This window comes from Pseudomicrostroma glucosiphilum (assembly GCF_003144135.1).
Source record: "Pseudomicrostroma glucosiphilum strain MCA 4718 unplaced genomic scaffold BCV69scaffold_6, whole genome shotgun sequence".
NCBI classification, from domain to species: domain Eukaryota; kingdom Fungi; phylum Basidiomycota; class Exobasidiomycetes; order Microstromatales; family Microstromataceae; genus Microstroma; species Microstroma glucosiphilum.
In genome coordinates, this window is record NW_020289918.1 from 155585 (window position 1) to 180946 (window position 25362).

The window sequence follows — 25362 nt, forward strand, 5'->3', positions numbered from 1 at the left end:
TCTTCCTACCACCACCAACCAACACTCGCCAGCCATGACAGACGCCGCTTCAGCTGCGGACAACCTCTCCCCAGAGGCAACACTCACACTCATCACACGAGACCTAGACGAGGCACTCGGTGTAGACTCACTCAAGGCCATCCTCACCGGATCGCCCGATGGCAAAGAAGCCCCTCGCTCCCTAAAGGCCTACTGGGGTACTGCCCCCACCTCTCGCCCTCACATCGGCTACTTTGCCGCCCTGGTCAAGATCGCCGACTTCCTCCGGGCCGGAGTACAGGTCAAGGTGCTCCTGGCAGACATCCATGCTTTCTTGGACAATCTCAAGGCACCCATCGAGCTAGTCAGGCATAGACAGCAGTACTACCGCCAGGTCCTCCTGGCTGTCTTCCGCGCCATTGGCGTACCCACCGACCGCCTCGTCTTCGTCGTCGGGTCCGACTACCAGCTCACCGCCGCTTACACCATGGACGTCTACAGAGCAGCAGCCTTGACCACGGAGCACGACTGTAAAAAGGCAGGAGCAGAAGTGGTCAAGCAAGTCGCCAGCCCGCTCCTATCCTCGATGCTCTACCCTGGTCTGCAAGCCCTGGACGAGCAGTACCTGGATGTGGACTTTCAGTTTGGAGGAGTGGACCAGCGCAAGATCTTCACCTTTGCAGAGTCGCTCCTCCCTAAGCTGGGGTACAAGAAGCGAGCCCATCTGATGAACCCCATGGTGCCTGGCCTCAAGGGCAGCAAGATGAGCGCTTCAGATCACGACTCCAAGATTGACTTCCTCGACTCACCGAGCGTGATCAAGTCCAAGATCAAGACGGCAGTGTGTGCGCCGCAGACCACCGCAGCAGACGGCAATGGAGTCCTGGCCTTTGCAAAGGCTGTACTCTTGCCCATTTCTCGCCTGCGGCTAGACGCTGCAGAAATGACCGGTCAAGCCCTTCCACACGAAGGCACATCAGAGGGTCTCGCCGCCTCCTTTGTCCCCACCGAGGCTCCCGCCGGGACCCTCTTCTCCGTCCCCAAAAAGGGAGGCGGATACCAGCACTTCTCAGATTACGCCTCTCTCGAAGCGCAATTCCTCGTACCTGCAGAAGAGGGCGGTGTACACCCTGCGGACCTGAAAGCAGCGGTGACGGATGCCCTTACAAAGATTCTTGCGCCGGTGCAAAAGAAGTTTGAAGAGGATGAGGAATGGAGAAAGATTGAAGCATTGGCTTACCCTAAGGAGGAAGAGGTCAAGAAGAAGACCAAGGTCAAGAAGATTAACCCGAGACATCTACCACAGGGTCAACAGGGCTCGCAAGGTGGTGGTGCTGCACAACAACCTGCTGAGACGACCGAGGGAGACAAGACGAAAGCTGCAGCGGATGGGAGTGGACCTGCTAGTCAGGGAAGTGAGACGTTCGTTAAAGGTGTTGAGGGATTGAGCGTTTCAGGAGCGGACAAGGAGATGGAGGAGAGGAGGAGCGAGGCAAAGGGCGGGAACAAGGAGGAGGTATGAAGGGAGGGAGGGAGAGAGCCAGAATCAAGTACCCGTTTTGAAAGAGGAGAGGCTGCTTCTCGGGGTACGGGTAGACACTAATGACACATTTCAAGAGACCTTCGTTGATATGAAGCTTGCGTGACAAAATATGCGAGGAAGGAGGTATAGGAATCATCAGGGCGGCGCTTTTGCGACGATGTAAGCTGGCAGGGGAGCGAGGTGAACGGGAGGGGTGGGAGCAGTGATTAGCGAGGATGCTCTCGCACGTCTCTATGCGTGGCTCTACACTTCGTGAGTACTCACTGCCGAACGATCTCCTCGCAAAGACTTTATCCCCTTGCTCTAGCAACTTGTACGTAACAGCCGGTCGACTTTCTTCTTCCTCTGTTTGCATCAGAAGAGCGAAATTGCCTTCTTCCTCCGCTTCCTCTCCTCCCTCTTTCTTCTTCTCCTCCTCCTTCACATCCTTGTCTCCTCCCCCATCCGCAACACCCCTATCAAGCACCTCTACCCTCACCTCTTCAAACCCAACCTCTCTCAATGCCTCCAACACCTCGGCAAGTGTCCAGAATCGGAAATCGTACGAAAAGTAGTCTCGAATCCAAGTACCATCGGTGGGAAATCGGAAAGAGAGGGACATGCGAAACCGGTTGGTGAAGTGGTCCACGGGAGTGTCTTCGCGCCAGTACTCAAAGGGGACTTTGTGAGCTTCACTCGAGCCCGCGGCGGATTGGTGAAGGACTTCACCTTTGCGGACGAGGGAGAGACGACCACGAGGCCATTGTGTAGCGCTTGCTCCATCTTGACTGTGTACTTGCTCACGCTGCCCCTCTCCCTCGCCTTCGGCCGCTCCTCCTTTGCGCTCGGCAGGTCGCCAGATCTGCACTCCTGGTATATCCGCAGAGAGCTTGCTCGGCAGAGAGTCCAACGACTCTCCTCTTCTGAGGAATCCCTTGTCTCCCTCTTCCTCGGCAAAGCGTCGCCAGACCTCGTCTTGCTCCTTTTCTTCTTCTTGAGCACTCAACTCCCGTCCTTGTCCTAGGGCTTGCCGAGCCGCCTCGCCCGTTGGGCCAGCGAATTGGTCACTGATGAGCACGCCGGTGCCCTTGCGCAGTGAGGCGCGTACGGAGGAGAGGTAGGCCAGCAGCTCTGGACGTGTGTGAAAGTAGGAGAGGGCGTAGTTGAGCGAAGCCACGATGTCGGGAGGTGCGATGTCGGTGCTCGTGCCCGCAGGTGCGGAGGGAGGAGAAAAGGGCAGGGATAGGACCGAGGAGTGTAGAAGCAGGAGGTGCGGACTGTCCTGCTCGCCATCCATCTTGGCAGCGATCTGAGGCCCGTCAGCCTTGTCCGCTTTGCCATTCTGCGAGTCCGCTCGAGCTTTCTCCTTGTCCTTCTTCTGCTGATGCTTTGCCCGTAGCTTTGCCTGCTTTGCTTGAAATTTCCGCTCAAAGCGATCTGAAGCAGCTCCTTCCGCCCAAGTGCTATTCTGCTGCGCCTGACTCTGGCCCAACGCCCCTTGGTCCTCACGATCAGCTTCAACCCATCGACTCCCTTCGCCATTTCCAGTGAAGTCGCTATGCTGTAATAGCTTCGCGGTCCACTTCTCCCCCAAGGGATGTCTTAGCCCTTCGCCCCTGATCAATCTCCGCCTAGCAATCTTCAATGCCTCAAGATCAATGTCCACTGCCTGGGCACGATGGTCCGCATCCATCGTCAGCCAAGTAGTAGCCACTGCTCCTGTAGAGCTGAAATCTTCTCTGAGGAGCTGGGCATAGGGACGACGGGAGCCAAAGGATTGGGCATTGTAGTAGAGGGAGGATAGGTTATGCGCTTCGATCAAGGGCGTTTGAACTGCTTCCTCGTACACTGCAAAGGCGTCGATACTCTCCGCTATTGTCTTTGCTGCAGGACTTGTGCCTGTACTTGAGTCCCTATGCGAGACGGAAGAACTCGCCAAAGGTAAGCGTGAGTCTGCCATTGAGTGAATGGTGGGCGAGAGATCTTGGTGGTATGAATGGATCTTCGCACCAACCATCGACGGAAAGAGCCACTTTAGATTTCTGATCTTCCTTCCGATCACTGCCTCATTGACACTCCGCTCCGCTCCGACTTGAGGGACCTCGCGCGCTTCGTCTGGCTGCCTGCCTGCCTGCCCGCCCGGCCGCCCGTCCCGATGATCGCACAGGCTGGGTGGGGCAGTTGGATACCAGGTCACTCGGGATTGCCGGTCGCACGACCTTAGCTACCTGCCCCCTCCTCCTCCACCCCACCTCCTATCCCACCACCATCAACATGAGGCCAACACCGCTCCTTTCCATCTCTCGCTCACTGCCGGCGCTCAACGCCCCTGCCACATCGACCTCGGCGGCCCCTTCGCCCTTTACAGTGGCTCACAAGAGCTACGTCAAGAGTCTCTACAAGAGGTATCTCACTAATGAACTCAACTGGTGCATCAGGAGGGACGTTTGGAGGGATAGAGCAATCGAGATTAGGGCCGAGGTGAGTCGCAGAGGTTCAGAGAGGGAGATAGTGGCCTTGGATCGAGGGCCGAAGCCTAAGCATAAGGTGAAGGAGCTCACAGATCGCGTGTCCTATCCCCTTCCTATCTTGCTTCCCTTTGCAGTTCGAGCGCAATCGCTACATTCGTAACCCTAGAGAGCTGGCTAGGGTGCTGGAGGCAGCAGAGGAGCGTTTGAAGGATATCGCCCACCCCGATCCCTACAAGCGTGAGTGTCTATTCACTCCCGCCTACACAACCCAGCATGCTCGCTCGGGCATTTCCCCTTTGGACGTTATACTGACTCGCTCTTCATGTCCCCATCCCTCCTCTCTCTGTCTCGCTCGCCTTCTGTCTCTTCTCACGACCCATTTCTTTCAATGCTTGGCATCCCTTCAACAGCGCCCATGGGTGAAGACGGCACAAAGTGGGAGCGCAACATTCCCCCACGCATGTTCACAGAGGCAGAGAAGCGGGAGGCCATTGACAATCAGCACTTCTAGAGAGCTGATTGTTAGGTGTCACGACTGGAGTGAAGAAAAGGGAAGCGGTGTGAACATTGTCACAGCTGGTCGTCTTGGCTGTTAGGAGGAGCGTTTTGGACGGACAAAGGCAAGCTTGAGCAAGGTGGCTCGATACGTCTAGTGGATTGATAGCGAGCTTCATTGGCGTAATGACAAAAGCAAAGTATTGAAAGAGCTGTACGACAAACGAGCGAGTGAACAGAGATACGAGGCGAGGTGTCTGCCGCCAAGTACTGAGAATTGCATACGATAGCTCGCCTGCCTGCCTGCTTGCCTGCCTGAGGTCCTGTACTCTTCTAGCACGCGTGTATGCGTTGGCTCAGAGGGCAGACACATGAGAAGCTCTGGACGAGGCACAAGGAGTACAAGTCTATCTATGATGGAACAGGTTGCTCATTAAGGTAAGGTAAAGTAAGGCGATGAAACGTCGGACGTATCGCGCATGCTGGGGGCATGAAAGTGGAGAAAGAAGAGAAGACAAGTACAGGTCCAGATCCCCTACTCCCTTCCCTTATCCTTACCCCATCTATTTAATATTCTTTCAAGGTTCACACTTTTACTGAGCTCCAATTAGCATACCCCAGAGCGTCAGGTAAGCCAGCACTCCAATCGGCGCAACGTTCCGCTTCATCGCCACTTCCCAGTGGAAGACTCTCCTGCTCCTGACCTTAACTCCACCAGCCCCATCCGCCCCACCAGAAGCGGCCGTCTCCGTCGCTCGTGTAGACCATAAGCTGGGAACACTCGAATTCGACCGGTATGAAGCGCCTCCTCCTCCTCCTCCTCCTCCAGAGCCGGAGCCAGGACTGAGACCCCCTTGGAGGGCGGCGAGCTTAAGTCGCATTCGATGGCGCCGTCGACGTCGGAGAGCGACGCGCAAACGGTGCAGTGCCTCCTCGGCCGTTTCTGCTTCATCGTCTTCATCTAGCAGAGCAGTCGTCGTTGCACCCGCGTCCGTCGTCTCTCCTTCTCCCTCGAACTCCAAGTCCGTCTCAGTCAAGACCGTATGGCCTTGATGATCACGATCGAAGTCGTCCGTCTCGGTAGCTGTACCCTCCGTTGTCCCGCCAGTCCCGGCGGTGCGTCCGCGCCCACCCCGGAAGAAGAGGCTGGCAAGTCGACTTGGTCTATTTGCTGCTGCATCGAGGGCCGAAGCGTGTAAAGCGCGAACTTCGTCTTCATCATCATCACTCTTGGCCGATCCATCCGAATCGGAAGTGGAAGAATCGATGGGAGCTCCCATGACCGCTCGCCAGAAGCGTTGTCCTGTGCGTGCTCGACCTACTGAGCTGGCACTATGGCTGGACGAAAAGGTGGCGGTACTGCTGTTTGGCTGGCGACGGCGTTGCTGTGAAGGTCGCTCAGCACCGCGCTCGCGACTGCTGCTCCTAGAGCTAGTGGTAGTCGGCGCTCCATTCTCCTGCCCAGCAGGTAGTGAGGTCGTAGTGTTGCCCGCTCCCACACCGGACCTCGATCGTGATCTCCTGCCCACTCGTCCGCCATTCGTAGTCGTCGGCGGCTGACTTCGCCTCTGCACGGTCCTCTTGGTAGGCGCATCGGCAATGTTGCTGGTGACCCATCTCGCGACTACATCGCTGAATGCCGTTGTAGAGGCAATGACAACCCAGGCTTCGATGGGCCGGTCAGGTCCAGCAATGAAGATGGTCATCCTTACCAAGGGCCAGCAGATGGCTTGCAGAGCGAGGAGCCGGATGAGAGAGGGCAGAAGTGAGTAGTAGATGAGCCATCTTCGCAGTAGTAGAGTCGTAAGACTGAGCGCGTGATACGCTGTGCTTATTGCCCATAGACTGGCGAGGAGAAAGTCGAGCGCGCGAGTCATCCTCCAGGGATTCGACATATGCGGTTGGTCGACATCTAGAGGTCCACGAACGAAGAGAGAGCCCGACGTCTGCATGTGCACTACGGCGTTGCGAATGAGCCAAAAAGTCCCTACGCAGCCAGGTACGGCAGCTAGAAGTCGCAGTGGATGCAGGAGATAGCGCAATACCCAAGGCGAAGGGCCACTGTAGTCTTCCTCCTCTGCCATTTGCCGAACTAAGGGGCAGGCAGCCAGACGGCCGCGGAGCGATTGTCTCAAAAGTGGCTGATTGCGATCCTGCGGAGACCTTTGATTCGCAAAGACCTGACTTGAAGCATCAGGAGAGGTCAGAGCGCCATCAGCTGGCTCACCGATGGCACGTCGATCGCCCTCGTTCGTGTCGGTATCGCCCTCAGTGTCGCTCTTCGGCTGCCAAGCTGGCGGGCTGGCATCGGGGACATCAGGTGATTGAGGGTCCCCGGCGTCGACTGCTGCATTGGCCAAGACGTCAGAAGTAGCGGACAGGGCCAATGACCCATTTGGCTGCGCAGGCGAGGCAGCTGAGGCTACCAGAGATGCCTGACGTGCTGGAACAGCAGAGCCATTCGAGACTCGACGATCCTCTCTCCTCCGATGCGGCATCGATCTGAACGAAAGGCCTTCGCCACCCTGCGCTCCAGACTCGCCGTCCCGCTCTGTCGCAGGTGTTCCCCAACCTTGCGGTGTTCCATCTTGCGAATCGCCTAGACGCCGTCCCAGTGAAGCCTCTGCTTGCTCTCTCTCCAGCTGATTGACCAAGTGTCTAGTCATCTGGATGTGGTCGACATCATCGTTGGCCTGATAGGGCGGAGGAGGAGCCATCGCATCCGCATGTGCATTGGGGGAAGCATGCGAGTGGTCGGCGAGCATATCCACTCCTAAGCCTGCCATTGTCGAATAGCCCAGAGCAGCCTGATGCAGCTGCCAGAGTTGGCCAGCAGCGGTACTGAAGTCGTCTATGCCGGCAGAGGCCAAATCTAAGAAGCTGCTGCCACCTCCATTACCGGCTGAGTGGTTTCCACTTGAGAACTCTATTGTAGGACTACGGCTGTACCAAGAACCTCGTGGTGACGACCCACCACCCGTAGTCGCAAAGCCTGGCCGCCGCGTTGACATTGCAGGGTAGCCGACCTCGGCTCGATTGCGATATCCGGAGTGCGAATAGCTCTCAGAAAGACCAGTCGAGGATACTTGAGAACTGCTCCTGGTCCTCGCAGGGCGCACACGCACAGGCCTCTGGGGTACATCGTCTGCATCTCCTTCCTCTCCTGTATCGCTGGCGTCTGATTCTGGGAATCCACCTGACGAGCCTGCAGCTGATGATGCTCGACGATAAATTCGGGGCATTCGAATGTTGATTGCTTCTGCGGGCGGAGCGACGTTGCCGCTGCTTTGCTCTGCGGACAACTGCCGTTGTCTGCTGTTGATTCTTCTCATAGGCATCACACCTGCAGTAGCATCTGAGATAGTCCTCGATCTCGGCCTGTTGGATTGTTGTCTTCTGGAGTGGTCACTCCGCCCAAAACTGAGGACGGAGCCATTGGGGCTTGAGCTGCGACTGGGATTCGCTGAGCGCGGACGATTCGAACCGCCAGGCGGCAAGGTCCTCCTGGATGATGACTGCATATCCTGCTCAAAGTATCCCATTGGTACTGTTGGGGAGAGATTGAGGGGAGGGGAGGCGGCCGGCGTGAAGCTCATGCCTCTGCCCTCGTGGAAGGGGGATATTCTCCTGTCAGGATGAGCAGAGAGACTCATCCTTGGCGGAGGTAGGTTGTGCATTGAAAGTGGTGGAGGAACAGGACCGCTCGAAGACGCAGCTTGAGCCGAAGAAGATCGGCTGAGCGAGAAGGACCCGCGTAGGTTGTTTTGAGGTGCTGTACTCATGGATGTCCGCGCCGCCGTATTGGACGTCGACGGCATAGAGGCATTGGACGAGCGTTGGTCATTGGAAGTTTCCTCGTCCACGGGGAATGTGTGAGCGCTCTCCTCGAGACCGAGGTCCCCGCTCCTCATCGCGAGACTGTTCCGAAGAGCAGTGAGACTGGCAAAGCTGGTAGAGGGTGACACGGGTGCTGAGCGCGAGTAGGAGGGACCAGCAGCAGAGGATGAGGAGCCATGGGACGATGAACGTGCGTGGGGACGAGGCCGATGAGGGCCCACTGTCCCGGTCGCTACCATGTCTTATTGGATGCGGACCAGATGAAGCGGAGAGTAGATGAGGAAGATGAAGCCCATGGATGAGGTGTATAAGGGAATTCGGTGGTCGAGATCAAATCGGATGAAAAAGGGACCGCAATCTGCCGATCTATCGTGGCTGATCAAACAGGGCGGGACGGAGGATTGGAGGCGGGCAGAAGAGCCGTGAGAGTATTGGAGGTGAGAGGGGGAGGTGCTTTGGTGGTTGCCTGTACGCCCAAGGAGAATGGCGAGAACAATGGCCAGGGAGATGGGATGCGCCTGCATTGCAATCTCAAAACGCCTCTCCACTCCGCCCTGCCGCCGCCCTGGCTCGGCCTGGCCCTGCGTCGCAGCAACAGCAGCAGCAGCACCGCCTAGCCTCCCTGGCCCTCCGCTCCGCTTCCGAATCATCCCCCGGATTAACAGAAAGGCGGGCCCTACCGCTCTGCTTCCCACGCCCCCCACCGCAAAGCAAGGAGCCGGCTATCTCTCCTCGCCAAAGGTGAAGCAGGCCGATGGAAGCATCACGCCATGGAGCGCCATGCCCCCTGCCCTGGCGTGGGATAAAAATTGCAAAGGAGGTCCAGCCCAGAAGAAGGGGAGATTAGTCTACGTCGCTTCTCTCCCCGATATGTCTCACAGGGTCCCCCTCGCCTTATCTCCGCTTGCGCCAAGTACACACAGTTCAAGCTGCCGAGTCAGGGCTGATTAGCCGGTGCTTTGCCCACATCTGCTGCTTCACGTCATTCGGTAGTAGCCACGAGATTAGTGCTGCGAGTGCGCGGGCACCTTGCTCAGCCTCCTGACTGTTCCGACCACTCACTACTGATTCGGAACCTGGCGGATTAGAGTATGCTGATTGACTATCGCGGCATCATGTCTCATCCTGGTTATCTCAAAGACCTTGTCTCAAAGGCATTTTCGCCTGATCAGTTGAACAACAAGAGCGTGATCAATGAGTGAGTTGGCAGTCGAGGTGCAATAGCGGGCACCTTCCCCCTGCCACTCAGCAGACTTACACAAGACTCGAGAGAACAGAGTGCGAAATGACTGGCAGTGACTGGCGGTAGGATGGGATTCACACGCGCTCTCGGAGCCTGCTCATAAACATCGAAGATAAGTATACCTTGCCTGTGCAAAGTGAGGTCACACTAGTCCCACATGCAAGAAATGTTGTACACAGCAACGCCGGTACCATATCATCTCGCTTGCGCTACGGTAGTGGACCTATAGGCAGGCATCCAAAAGGGTAAGCGAGGGGGGGGAGTGGCATCGGGAAGATGGAGAGAGTGCGCGCGCGGGGGGATGCGAGGTAGATGTTGCTCTTTCCGACTCTGCACCCGTGCGTCGCATTCCCCGGCGTAGAGCCAAGGCCTTTGTTCCTGGGCACGGCGCGCGTCAGGCCATTGTGCCGAGCTTAATCTGGCAGTAAATGCCATCATCTCTTCGTAAAGGCCACAAGGCCGAGGAGCTTGACAGTGGCTTGATGGCTCCCATGACAGCATCCACGGTAAACCAAGGTAAAGGACACGGGCGAGCCTCAGAGGCCCAGACTGAAGTCAACTACCTCAGAGGTAAACCCGCTCGTGCATCGCCTCGTGTCAGCTCAGTCCAACATCGACGCCAGTTTCCACTTCCGCCTTTCCCCCGCCTGCAGTGTCCCCTCACTCACTCATTCCCCTTCCGCCGAGCATCCACTTTCCCCCCCCCCCCCCTTTCCACTTGACAGCCAACGACGCTGACATTGACGGCGATTTCGTCAATTTCAGCTTCCTACCTTCCACCTCCCTCTACCACCACCCCTCACACCCCCTACGCCCTTTTCATTCACATTCGCTTCGTACGCTTCGATTAGCCGTACCCCAAGTTAGCCTCCACGTCTTACTGGTTCTGACGTGAGGCCTTCCTTCGCTCTGGTTAGCGAAACATCATTCTGCAAAGAATCCGCAGGTCTTACTAGCGGTACCCTTCGTATCTTTCGTTCTCAATTGAGAACAACTCAGCAGTAGGAAGGACCTATCGCTAGACGCTGGCAGCAGGGCAAGGACAGTCGCTGAGCCGGACAGTGTCGTATTTGGTCTTCATACTGCTGCTTGACTAGGGAATTGTGCTGGTCACCTTCTTCCCTCCTCTGCATCCCCTCCTCCGCCCATCCCTCACCCTCTTCCTCCGCCCATCTCGTCTCTCAATGGTTCTCGCACGACTTCCCTCTTTCCTCCGCCAACGCGATCATTGGAGCCCATGCTCCAACTCTTCGCCTCCCGCGGCGTCTCTGTCGCCGGCACAGGCGTATAGCTCACCCACAATGGTCAGCAGCCCGAGCGGTCTCAAGGCTGGATTTGAATTCGGCTTGTCCAGCCCTACCTTCAGCTGGGGCTCCATCTTCGGATTGTCGGGCGGCAATGATTGTGAGTAGTTGCCGATCTAGCATCCATACATTCGAGAGAAAGCCCTCTCACCTTTCTGGTCCCTTCGCTCTCTCTCTCTCTCCAAACAGTGACTACATTTGATGGACTTACCGTTGAGGACCACGTCGGATCCCCAGCTAGCTCTTCAGGTGGTTCAGCTGCCCAGCTGATGCCCTTCTCCGACATGTCCGTCAAGCTCCCGGCTTGGTGTACCGATGAGGTAGCGGATCACTCGTCGCCAGAGGCCGAAGAGGTCGCGCCGTCGTCGGCTCTCACACCATCAAAGAAGCTACGCCGAACTGGTCGTCTCGGAAAGATGGGCAAAGCAGGGAAAGGTCCCCGCTTCGAGTCGTCCTCCCCAGACATCGATGAAGGGTCCGACTTCGCCGCTACCAGATCGTTCTACGTCGATCCCTACCTCCACCCAACTCCGGCCAACCGTCCTCTCCGTCAATACGTCAGTGCGCCTGAACTCTCTGAACACCAACAGCAGCAGATCATGGCAGCAGCCGCGGCGTCAGCTCAAACACCCACCCCTAGTGGTCTTGCGAGCTCTTCGTCGATGGATGACCTCTTCATGGAGCTCGGTTGGCCTAGCGCCAGGCAGGAGCAGCACATGAGCCCGCTCTTGCCTGTTGGTGGTGCAGCATCGGTTGGCGGTCTGCGACAGCATGGTTCTGCTTCCCAGGCACAGCAGCCTCGGCAACACGCCCCCCGTTATCAGTCCTACCAGGAGTCTCGACCGAGCAGCTCTTCTAGCGCTGGTCAGCTTTCTCTGAGTGGTGGTGACGTGGAGAATCGTGGCTTGCAGAGCCAACAGTTGCAGTCGTCCGGTAGTGGGTTGGGAGAGATCGACGGATCGCTCTACCTGCGAAGGCGTAGGCATAGCAAGGACACCACCGACATGCCTAACCCTGCTCCCATTGACACGTCCAACGGACCTCTCTCTGGCAGTTTGCTGCAGAAGAGGTCATTGCACGCTCTGGACGCTCACTCGGCACCTCTTCTGGGTGCCTCGCAGCGGGAACAGCAGCGCCTCAATCTCCAGCAGCTACAGCTCCAGTCGTCTGCCCTGCAGAACGGAAATTCTGAGAGGCTTTCGAACCTCTTCAGCGACTTCCTGCAAGAGAACGACGGCACGCGACAGGGTGGCGCTGGCACTGGTCTGGGAGCGCTCGAGTTGGATCTGGGTAGCAATTTCGGGGTAGAGAATGCGCAGACGGATCAGTCTAGCTACGGCCAGCACTATCTGCTCTACAGCGACACTACTCTGCAGTCTGCTTCGGCAGCAAACAACCTGCAGGCACCATTCGGCTACACTTCTAACTACCCTCCCTCCAGTGCCGCTGGCAGCAGTTCGCCAGCTCAACCTCGACGAAACACACTAACTCGAAGTCGAAAATCATCGACGGTCGTCAAAGGATCTCCCCTGCAGCCTGGTAAGCACGAATCGCGAACCATGAGCGCGGGGCAGGTTCTTTGGCCTGGCCAAGGTGCATCGACTTCGTCTTCTTCTGCCTCGTCGTTGCTTCTGCCACCGACTGCAACTCAGAACAACGCCTACGCTACGCCACGATCGACACAGCCAGGCAATGAAGTGTCGATGCCAAAGGTACCCGTCTTCGTGCCAGCCTTTGCCGACCCTTGGAATGCCCAAGGCAATGCGACTCCCTCGACCGCCTCGTCTGGATCTGTGCCTCCCAGCAGCACCTCCAGCGGTGGTCAAGGGGAAGGATACGCTCTGCACCGCCCTCTCCTTCCCTACTCTGCCCAGTCTATGCCCAACGCCTCTCCCAAGCAAGCCAGGAAGATGAGCTCTGCCCCTAATATGCTCCGTCCTGCCATTGCCAGTGCCCCTCTCCCCGGCGCAACTACCTTCGAGAACATCACACCCGATTCGCCACGAAAAATTGCCGGCACACGTCGCGTGCAGTCCAGCAAAGACCTGCGCGACAAGGCCAAGCGATCTCCTGATGCTGCCGCTCCACCCCTTCCGGCCCCCGCAGGTGGAAGCTTCAGTTTCGTCAACTATGGGATTGAAGACGCCCAGGAACTCTGCAGTGCCGTGGCCCCTAGTGGATCTTACAAGATTCCCCTCAAAGGCTACGGCGGACCCAGTGCCGATGGTGCTGGCACTACCTCTTCCTCCTCTTCCTCGCAACAACTCCCTGCCACTCCCCCCCGCACCTCCTCCGCCCTCGCCACCCTCGGTCATAAAGCTCCCTCCGCAGCTCTGAAGAACAAAATCCGTCCGAGGGTCAAGGTGGACAACTCGAGGTGGATTCAGGAGACGGGAGAAGATTCAGAGGGAGATTCGGATTCGGATGATGGATTCGATGAAGAAGAGGAGAGGAGGGGTGGAAAGAGACATAAAGGCGAGGCGGGAGCGTTGAGCTCGGCTGGTAGGGCCAGGAAGAGGGTGGGCGTGTAAAGGCGGTGCTGGCGCTGATGATGACGGCGACGCCGGTTCCTGCAGGTCTCTGCCCCCGTACGGTACGAAGGCGGGCGGTAAGCAGTCGCTGGCGCCAGGCATGTCAAGCCCTCGGTAGGTAGATTGCGACGCTCCTTCACGACGGCTACTCGGCCTCCCTGCCCCCTCCCCTCTTCTTTATTATACCTCGCTACCTAGACCCTTAATGCTCTTCCCCTTCCCTCCTCTTCAACCTCTCTCCTATTATTCCCTCGTAGTACAACCCCCTTCCCTCTCTCATCCACAAACACCACATCCCCGCACCATTAATAACCGTGACCACCACATCTTGTACCCTCCCCACACTCTTGTCTCATGTGGTCACTCTCCCTCCCTCTCCTCCTCTCTTCTTCTTCCCTCTCCTCTCCTCTCCCATCCTCTCCTGTGCTTCCTGTCGATAATACCATTTTATCACTCTTTTGAACCCCTCGAGAGGTGCAATGTAGTGAGCTAGAGGCAGGTCAAGAGCTGGTTGCTAATGCTGGAGGAAATTCTGAAGAAAGTGGTAGTGGTATCATGCTGAAGAAGTTGGTATGTATTAATGCACTTGCTGTCGCAGTAGCAGTCGTAATGATGAGTGGTGGGTTGAAAAATACAATGTGTGGGAAGGACGAATCGGGGCTTCATGGTATTACAAGCCCTCTTGCTCTCTAGACTCTAGACTGCCTGCTCTCATCTCGTCTCGCCTTGTCTCGTGTGCCTCTGTATAGATGTCGCTACTCTTTTCCTCCAGGTTCAACAACTCGCCAGGCTTCCTCCTCTTCCTCTACTGCACCTCTATCCTTGTCCATCGAAGAGCCACTGTCATCTTGAGCTTCCGCCGAGCCCGGACTTGCACCCGCGACCCCACTCTTCTTGCCCTTAGCCGTCTTCCTCTCTTCAGCCTTGTGCAGGAATTGGAACTCCAACTTCTTCTCTCCCTCAGCACCAGTCTCGAGCCTGATGGGTAAAACGTCTCCCGCTCGAATCGTTCCAGCAATCAATCCCCTCGCAAGCGGGTTGAGGATCTCCCTACGTACGACTCTTGCCAGTGGGCGCGCACCAAAGATTGGGTCGTACCCTTTCTCTGCCAGCCACCCTCGCGCGGAAGAGTCGACATCGAGCATGATGCGTTGGGCTTCTAGTCGACGTTGCACCTCTGCTAGACGCAAGTCGACGATCCCTCTCAGGTCCGAGGGACGGAGGTTGTTGAAGACGATTTGGTCATCGAAGCGATTCACCAACTCGGGAGCAAGGTGCTGCAGGACGGCTTGCTGCACTTTCTCCTTTGCCTCTGCTTTCAATTGACCAGTCTCATCCCGCGAAGCAGGGTCGTACAGAGCTTCGGCCCCTAGGTTGGAAGTGGAGATGATGATGCAATTCTTGAATGAGACTTTCCGGCCATGAGAATCGCTGAGAGACCCTTCATCGAGGATTTGCAACATGGCCAGCTGGACTTGCTTGGAGGCTTTCTCTAGCTCGTCGAAGAGAATGACACTGTAGGGACGACGACGAACCTTGTTCGTCAGCTCGCCGCCTTCCTCGTGGCCGACGTAGCCGGGGGGAGAGCCGATGAGACGGGCGAGGGAGTGGCTCTCGCTGAATTCGGACAAGTTGATCGTGATCAGGGAGCTCTCGTCATCAAAGAGGAATTGCGAGACCGCTTTCGCCGTCTCCGTCTTGCCCGTACCGGTAGCGCCGAGGAAGAGGAAAGAAGCTAGGGGCCTCTTCTCGTTCTGTAGGTTAGCTCTGCTCAATCGCACTGCCTCGGCGATGGATTGCAGAGCTTCATCCTGACCGACGACCCTCAGACGGAGAGCGTCTTCCATGTGCAAGAGTCGCTCACGCTCTCCTCTCAGCAGACTCTTGGCGGGGATACCGCACTGTCGACTGACGACGGCAGCCACGTCCTCTGCTGTCACGCGATCGTGGATCATGAGGTCGGCTGCTTCCTCATCCTCCAGCTCCTTCTCAAGTCCTTCTGTTGTCTTGCTAGCTTTGCGACGACTGAGCATCTCCTCGGCCTCCTGCTGCTGTCTCTCCAGGTCCGGAATTCTTCCGTACCGAATCTCAGCTACAGCTTGGAAGTCCCGCTCTCTTTCCGCCCGTTCGAGGTCGATCCGCAAGTCTTCCATCTCTACTTTGATCTCCTTGAGCCGGTCCAGTCGAGCGCGTTCCTCATGCCAGACTTGCGAGAGCTTGTTCATCTCGCCCCGCTTGTCCTTCACAGCCTTTTCGATCTTGTCTCTCCGGTCGGCAGAGAACTCGTCCGTCTCCTTTCGCAGCGACTCGAGTTCGATCTGAAGCGTCATGATATCCCTCTCGATGACCTCCAGTCTCTCTGGCTTGGACTCTTGCTGAAGCCTGAGCGCCGACATGGCTTCGTCGACGAGGTCGATGGCTGCATCGGGCTGCCGCCGCTCGTTGAGATAGCGACCGGCAAGATTGGCAGCAGCGATGAGTGCAGCGTCCGCGACGGCAACTCCGTGATGCACCTCGTAGCGGGGACGCAGTCCACGAAGGATTGAGATGGTCTCCGCGATCGAAGGCTCGTTGAGCTGGACAGGCTGGAACCGCCTGGCAAGGGCGGCATCCTTCTCGATTGTCTTACGGTACTCTTCGTTCGTCGTAGCTCCCAGTAGCTGCAATGTCCCACGAGCGAGCATCGGCTTACACATGTTGCCGAAGTCGAGTGAGCCTTCGGCTTTTCCCATACCAAAGATCATATGCAGCTCATCGATGAAGAGGATGATCTCTCCCTCGCTCTTCTCAATGTCCTTGAGTAGCGCCTTTATCCTGCTTTCGAATTCTCCTCGTACGCCTGTACCACCCATCAACTGGCCTAGGTCCAAGGAAAGGACTCGTTTGGATTGCAGGCTGGCGGGGACCTCCTTGTTGATGATGCGCTGAGCAAGAGCCTCGACTACTGCCGTTTTACCAGTACCAGCTACGGATGCAAGCAAGCAAGGGGTAGTGAAGTCAGTATTCCTCGCTCTGCCTCGAGCTCTTCCGATTCATGCGAAGCTCGACTCACCTTCACCAACCAGGACCGGATTGCTCTTTGTCCTCCTTGCCAAAATCTGCGTCACCCTCCTAATCTCTTCTCCCCTCCCGATGACCGGATCCAGCTTTCCTTCTTTGGCAAGCGCAGTGAGGTCCGAAGTATACTCCTGTAATGTCTCTCCCGGCTTCTTGCTCTGCTGACCAGGCATCCCGCCACCGGGGAACCCGCCGGGGAAACCACCTCCGCCACCAGGAGGTAGCTTGGCTATCCTCGAGGCATGAAAGTAGCGCTTGTGATGCGTTGTGAGGAGGGAGGTAGAAGATGATGCTGGCTGACGCGGAAGAGTGGCGGTGGCAAGTGGGCGGAAGAGACGATCGGGTCCAAGAGCCGGGTGGTTCCTACGAGCTGCGAGCTTGGCTGCTGCAATTGACGATGTTGTTCTCCTGACGATCATACTGTATTTGTGTGTGGTTGTCCTTCTGTCTGCGATTGTAGAACAGGCTGCTACAAGTATTGAGAAGGAGGACCAGAAGAAGAAGTGAACCCCCCGGGAGTGGCTCACCGGGAGAAGTGCAGTGGCGGCCCGGCAAAAGTGGGAAAATGGGGTGGCTGAGCGTCGTCGGTGCGCCACAACGTCGTGGAAAGTGCTCGCAGGGTCTGGCACGGGCTTCCTCAAGGCACGTCTCTCAGATCGTCCCCTTCACGATGCCTATGAGGGGCGGCAGCAGGTGAGTCTACTGACATGGTGATGCTGATGACTACCATCATTAACGCTACAAGAGAGACTTTGCGATCCCCACTTGTGCTGACGAGGTCTCTGTGCCGGCAATTGTGGCGTTGCGGGGAGAGTGCTGCAGGTGCGGAAGCAGCCAAGAGCGGCCACCTTCCTATGTTTTGCTGAACTGGAAGGCAAGTCAAGCAGAAGGTCGCAGCACTCCTTGTTAAACAAATACACCCTCCTTCACACATTGCGAACATCGACGTTTTCGGACTGGAAGCTTGAATGCAGGAGGGGTCACTTGTCTTGCCGGGATGTATAGGTACTGGAAGGCTGGTACAAATTCCTCCCCCGAGTGAGGAAAGGCACGGTAGCATCTTCAACCTTGTTAAACTTTTACCCTCTTGCCATCCTCTCGTCCTTCCTGCGCTCCTGCATTCCCCGCCTGCTCCTCTTCCCATTGCCTCTTTTCACTTTCCCTCAGCAAGCCCCTCCTGGCCCGCTCTTCCCGCGTATCTAGCACCTTTGGCCCACCCTCGGCGCTCAAGATCTCTACGCCGTGGGGTGTGATCACTAAGGTCTCTTCCGCAGCCGCCGAGTAGGCTCCATCCGTCGTAGTGACGGTCCAGTCGTCTGGCCATGACAGGTCACCACAGCCAACAGGTGGAGGGGAAGCCGAGATCATAGGTTCAATTGTGAAGATCTGCAGTAGGATAGGTGTCCGTCAGCAAAATTGCCAGACGGTATGTGAACACTTTGCACGCCTTTGCTACTCACATGGCCAATCTCCATGATCCCTCTGCTCTTCTTCGTCTTGTGGTGGAAAATGGTCGGAGCTCCGTGGAAAACCTTGCCCACACCATGTCCAGTGTAATTCTTCACAACTCCAAAGCCATTCGCCTCTGCATGAGGTTGTATCACAGCGCCAACCTCTCCATAGGGAACTCCCGGCCCACAGATAGCAATGGCCTTGTCGAGGCACTCTCTTGCTACTCTGATCAGCTTGGAGGAGGGAGCATCCGCGGGGTGGAGGGCCGGGTCTACGGGCCAAGTACCGTTCAGGTCGCCGTGATAGCCCTTGTGGTACAATGTCACGTCGATATTGATGATGTCGGAGCCCTGCAGCGGTCTCTTATCGGGAATGCCATGGCAAACGCACTCGTTCACGCTCGTGCAGACGCTCTTCGGGTAGCCGTGGTAGTTGAGCGGAGAAGGGTAGCAATCCCGCTTGATGGCCTCACGGAAGACGATCTTGTCAATTTCATCAGTCGTCACTCCGACTTTGATGGCATCTCGAGCGAGCATCAGCACTTCTCTTGCGAGGGTGGCAGCTTTGCGCACTCCTGCTGTCTCCTCTTCGTTGTTAATCTTGATATTGCGTGAGCTCATGAACTAAAGGCGGATAAGGGTTCACAGAACAGACTGTCAGCAGTCCACTTACTCAACTCCTCCAGCAGCCTGAAGCTGCGACACTGGTTGCGCTCTCACATCCCACCAGAATGCAAAGAACCATTGTCTCACCTCCTCCCTTGCGTAATTTGGCTTGACGATATGGGCAGGCACCTTCTTGTTCTTGCTAAGCGGGTATGCCGGTCGCAGAGGTCCCGAGTATTTGAAGGTCGGATGAGGGTCATATAACTCCACGGGAAGCGGAGGCGGCATGGCATCGGACGTGGATGAAGATGAGGCAGCCATCGGGACTGGTGCTTCAGGGAGAGACTCGACTGCCGTCATGGCTGGTGGTTTGAGCTGATATCGGCGGGCAGGAAGCTGCAAGCGGGAGGAGGCGGCAAAAGTTCTGCCCACCTTGATTGAGCCCTTTCCGCACGGCCAGCACAAGCTCCGATCCGATGTCTTGACTGATTGTCTGGGGAAGACTCCACCGCTGCAGGTTCAACCATCCTTCGTACTACCGTCAACGATCCGCTCAGCGATGGCAGCCTCGTCCACAGCTGCCGCCTCAAGGCTAATCATACCAGCCGAAGCCTCTCTCCTGCCTAATCAGGCTATCCACGAGCCTCCCAAAGACGCTCATTACCTCTCGGCAGCCGATGATCTCATCGAACGCTTTCAGCTCGAAGACTCGTACCATGTTCTACTTCACCCTTTCCGCAAAGACCTTCACAAGGGCAAGCGACCCCCGCCTGGAGATGGAGAAGATGTGGATGAGGATGACTCGAAGCCACAAGCTGGCAAGGAAGCGCAGTCTCGGCTCCCTGACGCTCAGAAGGACGAGTCGGCCGGATCGACATCTGATGCTCCGCCCCCACCGGCCAATCTAGCCAGGAGCTACGAGCACTTCCTCCCTCCTTTCCTCCCCGGCCGAATTCGTCCTATGAAACCTCCTCGCAAGCGACAGACCATCAATCGTCGTCAGGCGCTGCAGAATATTGCCGAATCGCAACAGGCAGGTAGTGGTGGAGAAGCGCAGATTAAAAGTCGCGATCGAGAGCTGGCGAAGAAGGATGAGGAGTGGGAAAGGTTCAAGCAGACGCTTAGGAGGGTGGTGTATAAGCCTGAGTACACGCCGGCAGATATCAGGCCGTTGGAAGATGATGCGATGAAGGGTTTCCGCGTACAGGCGGGCGAGGTGGAAGAGGTAAGTGGGAGACGAGAGCCACGATGGCATGCAACGTGGAAGGTCTGACATGCTGTTACCCTGACATCTTTGCGTCGTCAGATCGATCGCTCCCTACTCGAGGCTGATCCTCCTCCGGGGTCTGTTCAGGTCAGGAAAAAGAAGAAGAAGGCTCAGGGAGGAAATTCCACCCCGCTTGCGAGACCACAGAACAATGGCAACTAGGGAGGAAATCGATGCAAGGAAGATTCATATGTACTCTACACTCATACCCTCTTTCCTCTACTTTCGTACTACGTTTTTGCTTCTCCGCTTGCGGGTCCAGAGTCACTCCCTTTCCCTATCCTACCACTGCCTCTATCGGATCTCGCACCTCGCGGGCCTCGCCCACCACCTCCGCTGCCTCTTCCTCCTCTGCCCTGCCCCGCTGTCCCACCAGTAGCCATGCCTAGGCCTACAGCGCTTCTTTGAGGTCCACTGAGGCGCTCGCTTCCACTTTGTAAGCTCACTGTTACGGGACCGCCGGCACCAAGGCCCGATGTGGGCGATTTGGCGTGCTGTAGCGATGGGGACGAGAAGCCTCGTGGAGCGAGGGAAGCCGGCCGTGCTGCTCCCGGGATGATGGGCCCCGCGTGCGGTGCTTGGTACGACGCGCCTAGACCTCGTGGGTAAGACGGTCCGACGGCCCTGCTTGGGTTGCTTTCAGGTGCATTTGTGTTCCCAGTCAGGCTATGATCGAGGTGGTAGCTTGCGTCTGGCTTGGCTGATGTCGAGTGTATTTGCTGCTGAGGTGGCGTGCGAGGCCGAAGAGCTTCCACCACGTCGTTGGAAGGGACGACATTACTCCTCATGCTGAGCGGGCAGCCTACAGGGTCGACGTTGAAGTGTGAGAGGTACCGATCCTTGATGTACTCTTCTGGTGGCTCTTCAGTCTTCCGATGCGTATGAATTGCGCCGGCATTCTCGTTGCGTAAGACACTTTCCCATCCCGGAGCTCCTGGCCCTAATGTCGATGGCAGCCCAATCGTCAGCCAGCCTCGACGGAGATTGCGGTTTGTGCCAAAGAGCTCCACTCTGCGCGTACCGAGGCAGAAGTTTTCGATGATGGTGTAGAGCTCCGGCGGCTTGAGCCGAAGGTCGATGGGGCGAACAGAATCAGAAGTCAGAGGCGAGGAATTTTCTCTCGCTTCGCCTGGCCAGAAGAGGACGTCTGTATCGATGTTGCAGTGAACGAAATTGCTGTCTTGATTCCTCTTGACAGTGCCACGAATGCCGACGAGGAGATGAACTGCAGAGCTAGCAAGCAAGCCATCGCCCGTGCCAGTAGACGGGACGGGCTTTGCAGTGTTCCCGTCGTCAGAAGCCAGACACCATGTGATGACTTCGCAGCGACGGTAGCCCCACCGCGACAACGTAGCTCGCCCTCGCTCGAGACCATCCGAGCAGCCCGGGCCGACCCAGAGAAAGACGAAACTAGAATCGAGAGATGGCAAGCAGAGTGAGCCCGCATGAAGCAACGCGCAGCCCCGTCATTGCTCAGCAATCTCACCTTTCCTTCGCAGCTAGTAGCGGTATGGGAAGCTCTTCAAGGTCCTCCCAAGACCAGGTCTGGTCGTCATGTGTGCTAGTGGAGCTCGGTATGGAGTCCCACTCTGGAGTCATTCACATGGCCAAGCGGAGCAGAAAAGACAGTTCGTTGAGCTGGGTCTAGCAGTCCTTGGCTCTTCCCTTCCACTCACCGTAACAAGGAAGAGGTGCATCGATGAGTACAACATCGTACTTGACTGGCATCAAGCTGGCCAGATGGAACGGTCCTCCGTCTGCTGCGCCGGAACGCTGTGCATTGCCGGGCGGTGGCCCAAGGCTGTCTCGGAGGTCAGTACCAAGGTAAGTGGCAGGTGAGGCCGAGGCATCAACCAGTCCGCGCTTTACTTCTAGGAGCCGATGCAGCTTTGGGTACCTGTGAAGGGCAAGCAAGGAGGTGCGTCAGCATACGATGACCCTCCTTCACGCGCACATCGACCACTCACTCTGTGAACCGTCCGTCAAGTTTTCTATTGCGGACCGCATTTGCAGGCAAGTCCTTGAATCCCGACGCCGAGTAGTTCCAGAGGTGGTCCGGCCGCATGGTCTGTTCCTCTGGCACGTAAGCTGGCCCGAAGGCATGCTGACGAGCTGACCTCGGCTCGGTGAGAGCTATGGCGGCATCGTTCAAGGAAGTGACCGTAGCTGCATCCCTCGTACTGTCTGGGCGAGCTTTGCTTGCATTCCCTTGTTCTTCACTCCAAACCTGGGTGTCGGCAAGTTCGGGCGACTTCGCAGGCTGTGTCAGGAAGGGATGCTCGCGGACAAGCTGCTGGCGAAGCTCAGAATACCTGGCCGAAGCGAGAGAAGGATTGGGCGGAACACACAAAGGGCTAGGTGTGGTAGCCGAGAAGGATGCAGTGGTCATGCCTCTCACACCTCCAGAGACGTCTTCATTCGATCCCGTGTGGCCGGCGTGACGACTTGCCTGCCTGTCTACCGCAAGAGTAGGACGGACAGGGATGACTGGCGCAGAGAAATACCGGCAAGAAGTTGCGGTGAAGCAGGCGGGGGTCACTCGAGATGCCGTGCGACGTCTCTGGCGCCGAGCGGCTGGGCCCGCGTGGCTGGCTCCTTGGCCGTGGCGTGCGGAAGCGAGGCGGGTTTCATTCCTGGCTTCTGCGCCACGCCTGCAACGCGTCGCCTGCACGCTGCAACTCTACTCCGCATCTGTTGATCGCCCCCCCCTTGGGCGCTAGTCGCCTGGCAGTGGTAGCAAGGCCACAACAAGGCCGGCCCTTCTATCAACCTCAGACGGCAGGCCTGCCATTCCAGAGACCGCCGAGATCCCTCTGTTGCCCCTTGTCATACATGACCTCGCAGGTGCCGAGATGCAGGGAGACCACCCAGGCAGGTGCATCTACAGTCCCACGCCAGAGCCTGACTCCAAGGCTTGCCCACCGACTTTTGCCCATGACGGCCATAGGGAAGGTCCTTGGCGTGCCGCATTCCCACGTTTCGTCTTCCTTGCTCTCCGTCTGACCCGTCGTCTCCATCAGCTCCTCGGTATTACTTCTCCTCTTCCATTCGTCCATCCCTTTCCCCCATCCGTCCACTTTCCTTCTTCCTTCTCTCTCCTCAACCTCAACCGCAAGTCTGGTCAGGCCAAACCTCAACATTCCTTTTGAACTTCCACGATCTTTCTTCTCCTTCTCTCTTTGATCCTACTCTCACGTCTGCCGTTCACAATCTTTACCCGGCCTCCATCGACGTTTAGCTCCTCCTCCTCGTTCTTCTTCAAGACTCAAAAGGATCTCCCAAACACCGCGCCTGATCACCATGCTCTCCAACGTGTCTTCCTCGCCCTTCCGTTCCCTTCTCCTCTTCCTTGTCGTCTCGATCCAGCTGACCCTTGCTGCCTCAGTCGCCCAAGGTGAGCCCACTGCAATTGAGGAGAGGGCCGACAATGGCTTCTCCCTTTCCCTCAAGCGCAACAACCTCTGGGACCGCTCCGACCGTACGCCCCTCGAGAACCTCGAGGCTCAGACGAAGCACATGAAGTCCAAATACAGGCAAAACTTCCTCGCCTATCACAACAACACGGGCCACTGCAGTCCTCAGATGAACTCCAGCATCTCCATTGCCAGCCTCGAGGCGCGCGCCTTCGAGGAGGATGTAGAGCGCTCCATGCACCGAAGATCATCGGACAAGCACGGGCGTTCTAGACTGGATGCTAGGGCGGGATCCAAGGCGACTGTTGACTTGAAGGCGACCTCCGGCTACGTCCTCTGGCAGGGCAGCCTCAGCGTCGGAACCCCCGCTCAGTCGATCAAGGTCACCTTCGACACTGGCTCCGCCGACTTTGTGACCAACCTCGGTCAGTACAGCGCCAAGAAGTCGTCCACGAGCAAGAACACTGGCAACAAATTCTCCGTCTACTATGCCGACGGCACCGGAGAGACAGGTTACGTCTACAATGAGACAGTCACTGTAGGCAAGAGTGTCGCCAAGAAGCAGGCAGTAGGCATTCCCACCTGGTCCAGCTTCGACTCCAGCGAGCCCGGACTGGTCGGCATGGCATTTGAGTCAATCTCTCAGATGAAGAGGCGCCCCTTGGTCCAGAACCTCTTCGCCCAGGGCGCCATTCCCAAGGCCATGTTTGGTGTCGCTCTCAGCCGAGACAGTGGCGAAGCCGAGATGCAGCTGGGTGGCTACCATCGCGCCATGATTGCTTCTGGTTCATCGCTCAAGTGGAACTCCGTCGACAACAGTGGTGGATTCTGGGTTCTAGATGACGTCGACGTCAAAATGTCCCGCACTCTTAGTGGCAAGACTTCCACTGGCTCAGTCACTGGCAGATCTGCTATCATGGACACGGGAACAACGCTCATCTACGGCCCTACTGCTGACGTCAAAGCTCTTTACGAGGGCGCCAATGTCACAACCGTGACCCACGGTAGCAGTGTTTACGGTTACTACAGCAAGACGCCCAATGTCACCTTCTCCGTTGGCGGTGTAGACTATGCTATCAAAGATGCAGCTGTTTCGTACACCACGGCTAGCAATGGATTCAAGTACGGCTCCATCATTGGAACCGACGATCTGGGCTTGGCTGATGGCCAGTGGCTCATTGGTGACCCGTGGTTCTCGAGCGTCTACTCCGTCTTCGACATCACCAACACCCAAATGGGCCTCGCTGCCGCCAGCTACTAGAGGTCCAGCCCAGTCACCATCACCATCTCTCTTGAGCAATGATGGCGCCTAGAAGTAGATGAAGGTTCCGTTCTCGTGGCCTGGTTGCTACTCACTAACGGATCCGCATCAGCCCCCTGTCCTTCACGCTCTGAATTGTACATACCCCTTCAGGCCCTCTTTTTCCCACAACACCATGCAACGTCTCCTTGTGTCGCAATCCATACTGTCTTTTCTCTCCCTCATTGTCGCCTCCTTTCTCCATTCTTTCTTTGGCGAAATGAATACAATACAATCTTCTTTCAATACGTCTTGAGTACGCCCTGCTGCTCGCGCGAAAATGGCGCCCTCCTTCCCGCCAGGGCGGGGCGCACGCACGGCTGAAGAGTGGCGGCGGAAAGTACGCCTCGCAACCTCGGGGCAGGGCGGAAGGGTTTGTCTGAGCAAACAGGCACGTACTGTTGCTCCTAAATGATTCAGACCAGAGTTGAGGGTAGACTAGCATTAATTTTCCCTCTGTTTGAGGACCGGTATACCTCTGATCCCACTTTTGAACGAGTGCGGGTGCTTGCGCACAAGAGCCTGCATGCAACTCCTGTGCTCTTCCCTTTACGGGAAACGTGCTAGGCGCAGCTGGGGACCTCGCAGCCGGTCAGCAGTAGCTTGCATTGCTGAGAGTGGTTGCTCATGCTCTCCTCCCTTCCTTCTGAGCAACGACACACACGAGGCGGCAGAGCTGCAATGGCGTGATCGCGTGCGTGTGGACACGGTCTGGGCGGCACTTTAGTCGTGAGGCTGGGTGAATGAATTACCAGCCGGCTCACTCCGGCCGGTGTGACAGCAAAGGAAGATACCGACAAGGGGTTACGCCAGAGCTGCGCTGCGCTGCCCGGTCTGGCGGACTACCCGGACTCCGTCGTTCGTCTGTTGAACTGCTAAAGCCCTC

At 57.0% G+C, this 25362-nt stretch overlaps 10 protein-coding genes across 10 annotated transcripts; 6 read left to right on the plus strand and 4 right to left on the minus strand.

The window, feature by feature from the left end:
* Positions 1-34: 34 nt before the first annotated feature.
* BCV69DRAFT_287287 (putative TYS1-tyrosyl-tRNA synthetase) lies at positions 35-1501 on the plus strand (the record flags this gene model as incomplete). Its single annotated transcript, XM_025493556.1, has 2 exons — positions 35-1310; positions 1365-1501. 2 exons carry the CDS (start codon positions 35-37, stop codon positions 1499-1501), a joined length of 1413 nt encoding a protein of 470 aa, XP_025348083.1.
* A 2240-nt stretch (positions 1502-3741) lies between these two features.
* Positions 3742-4763, plus strand: BCV69DRAFT_282436 (hypothetical protein). Its single transcript, XM_025492360.1, has 3 exons — positions 3742-3982; positions 4107-4209; positions 4383-4763. Exons 1-3 carry the CDS (start codon positions 3776-3778, stop codon positions 4481-4483), a joined length of 411 nt encoding a protein of 136 aa, XP_025348084.1. The 5' UTR covers positions 3742-3775; the 3' UTR covers positions 4484-4763.
* Positions 4764-5060: 297 nt separating this feature from the next.
* BCV69DRAFT_277079 (hypothetical protein) lies at positions 5061-8543 on the minus strand (the record flags this gene model as incomplete). The annotated part of the gene is made up of 1 exon (XM_025491135.1): positions 5061-8543. One exon carries the CDS (start codon positions 8541-8543, stop codon positions 5061-5063), a length of 3483 nt encoding a protein of 1160 aa, XP_025348085.1.
* A 122-nt stretch (positions 8544-8665) lies between these two features.
* On the plus strand, positions 8666-9466 carry BCV69DRAFT_178899 (hypothetical protein). The gene has a single exon (XM_025489552.1). It carries the CDS (start codon positions 8788-8790, stop codon positions 9253-9255), a length of 468 nt encoding a protein of 155 aa, XP_025348086.1. The 5' UTR covers positions 8666-8787; the 3' UTR covers positions 9256-9466.
* Positions 9467-10237: 771 nt separating this feature from the next.
* BCV69DRAFT_293564 (hypothetical protein) lies at positions 10238-13814 on the plus strand. The gene is made up of 2 exons (XM_025493840.1): positions 10238-10951; positions 11041-13814. The coding sequence occupies exons 1-2, from the start codon at positions 10732-10734 to the stop codon at positions 13380-13382; spliced, it is 2562 nt and encodes an 853-aa protein (XP_025348087.1). The 5' UTR covers positions 10238-10731; the 3' UTR covers positions 13383-13814.
* Positions 13756-16952, minus strand: BCV69DRAFT_282439 (P-loop containing nucleoside triphosphate hydrolase protein). Its single transcript, XM_025492361.1, has 2 exons — positions 16435-16952; positions 13756-16347 (listed from the first exon to the last, which is right to left on the minus strand). Exons 1-2 carry the CDS (start codon positions 16856-16858, stop codon positions 14138-14140), a joined length of 2634 nt encoding a protein of 877 aa, XP_025348088.1. The 5' UTR covers positions 16859-16952; the 3' UTR covers positions 13756-14137.
* Positions 16953-17399: 447 nt separating this feature from the next.
* BCV69DRAFT_282440 (methionine aminopeptidase) lies at positions 17400-18702 on the minus strand. Its single transcript, XM_025492362.1, has 2 exons — positions 17900-18702; positions 17400-17825 (listed from the first exon to the last, which is right to left on the minus strand). Exons 1-2 carry the CDS (start codon positions 18509-18511, stop codon positions 17511-17513), a joined length of 927 nt encoding a protein of 308 aa, XP_025348089.1. The 5' UTR covers positions 18512-18702; the 3' UTR covers positions 17400-17510.
* A 320-nt stretch (positions 18703-19022) lies between these two features.
* On the plus strand, positions 19023-20214 carry BCV69DRAFT_282441 (hypothetical protein). Its single transcript, XM_025492363.1, has 2 exons — positions 19023-19721; positions 19803-20214. The coding sequence occupies exons 1-2, from the start codon at positions 19056-19058 to the stop codon at positions 19923-19925; spliced, it is 789 nt and encodes a 262-aa protein (XP_025348090.1). The 5' UTR covers positions 19023-19055; the 3' UTR covers positions 19926-20214.
* BCV69DRAFT_179047 (MT-A70-domain-containing protein) lies at positions 19840-22298 on the minus strand. The gene is made up of 4 exons (XM_025489553.1): positions 21731-22298; positions 21440-21660; positions 21250-21352; positions 19840-21173 (listed from the first exon to the last, which is right to left on the minus strand). The coding sequence occupies exons 1-4, from the start codon at positions 22150-22152 to the stop codon at positions 19994-19996; spliced, it is 1926 nt and encodes a 641-aa protein (XP_025348091.1). The 5' UTR covers positions 22153-22298; the 3' UTR covers positions 19840-19993.
* Positions 22299-22915: 617 nt separating this feature from the next.
* On the plus strand, positions 22916-24484 carry BCV69DRAFT_179065 (acid protease). Its single transcript, XM_025489554.1, has one exon. The coding sequence runs from the start codon at positions 23064-23066 to the stop codon at positions 24435-24437; it is 1374 nt and encodes a 457-aa protein (XP_025348092.1). The 5' UTR covers positions 22916-23063; the 3' UTR covers positions 24438-24484.
* Positions 24485-25362: the final 878 nt, after the last annotated feature.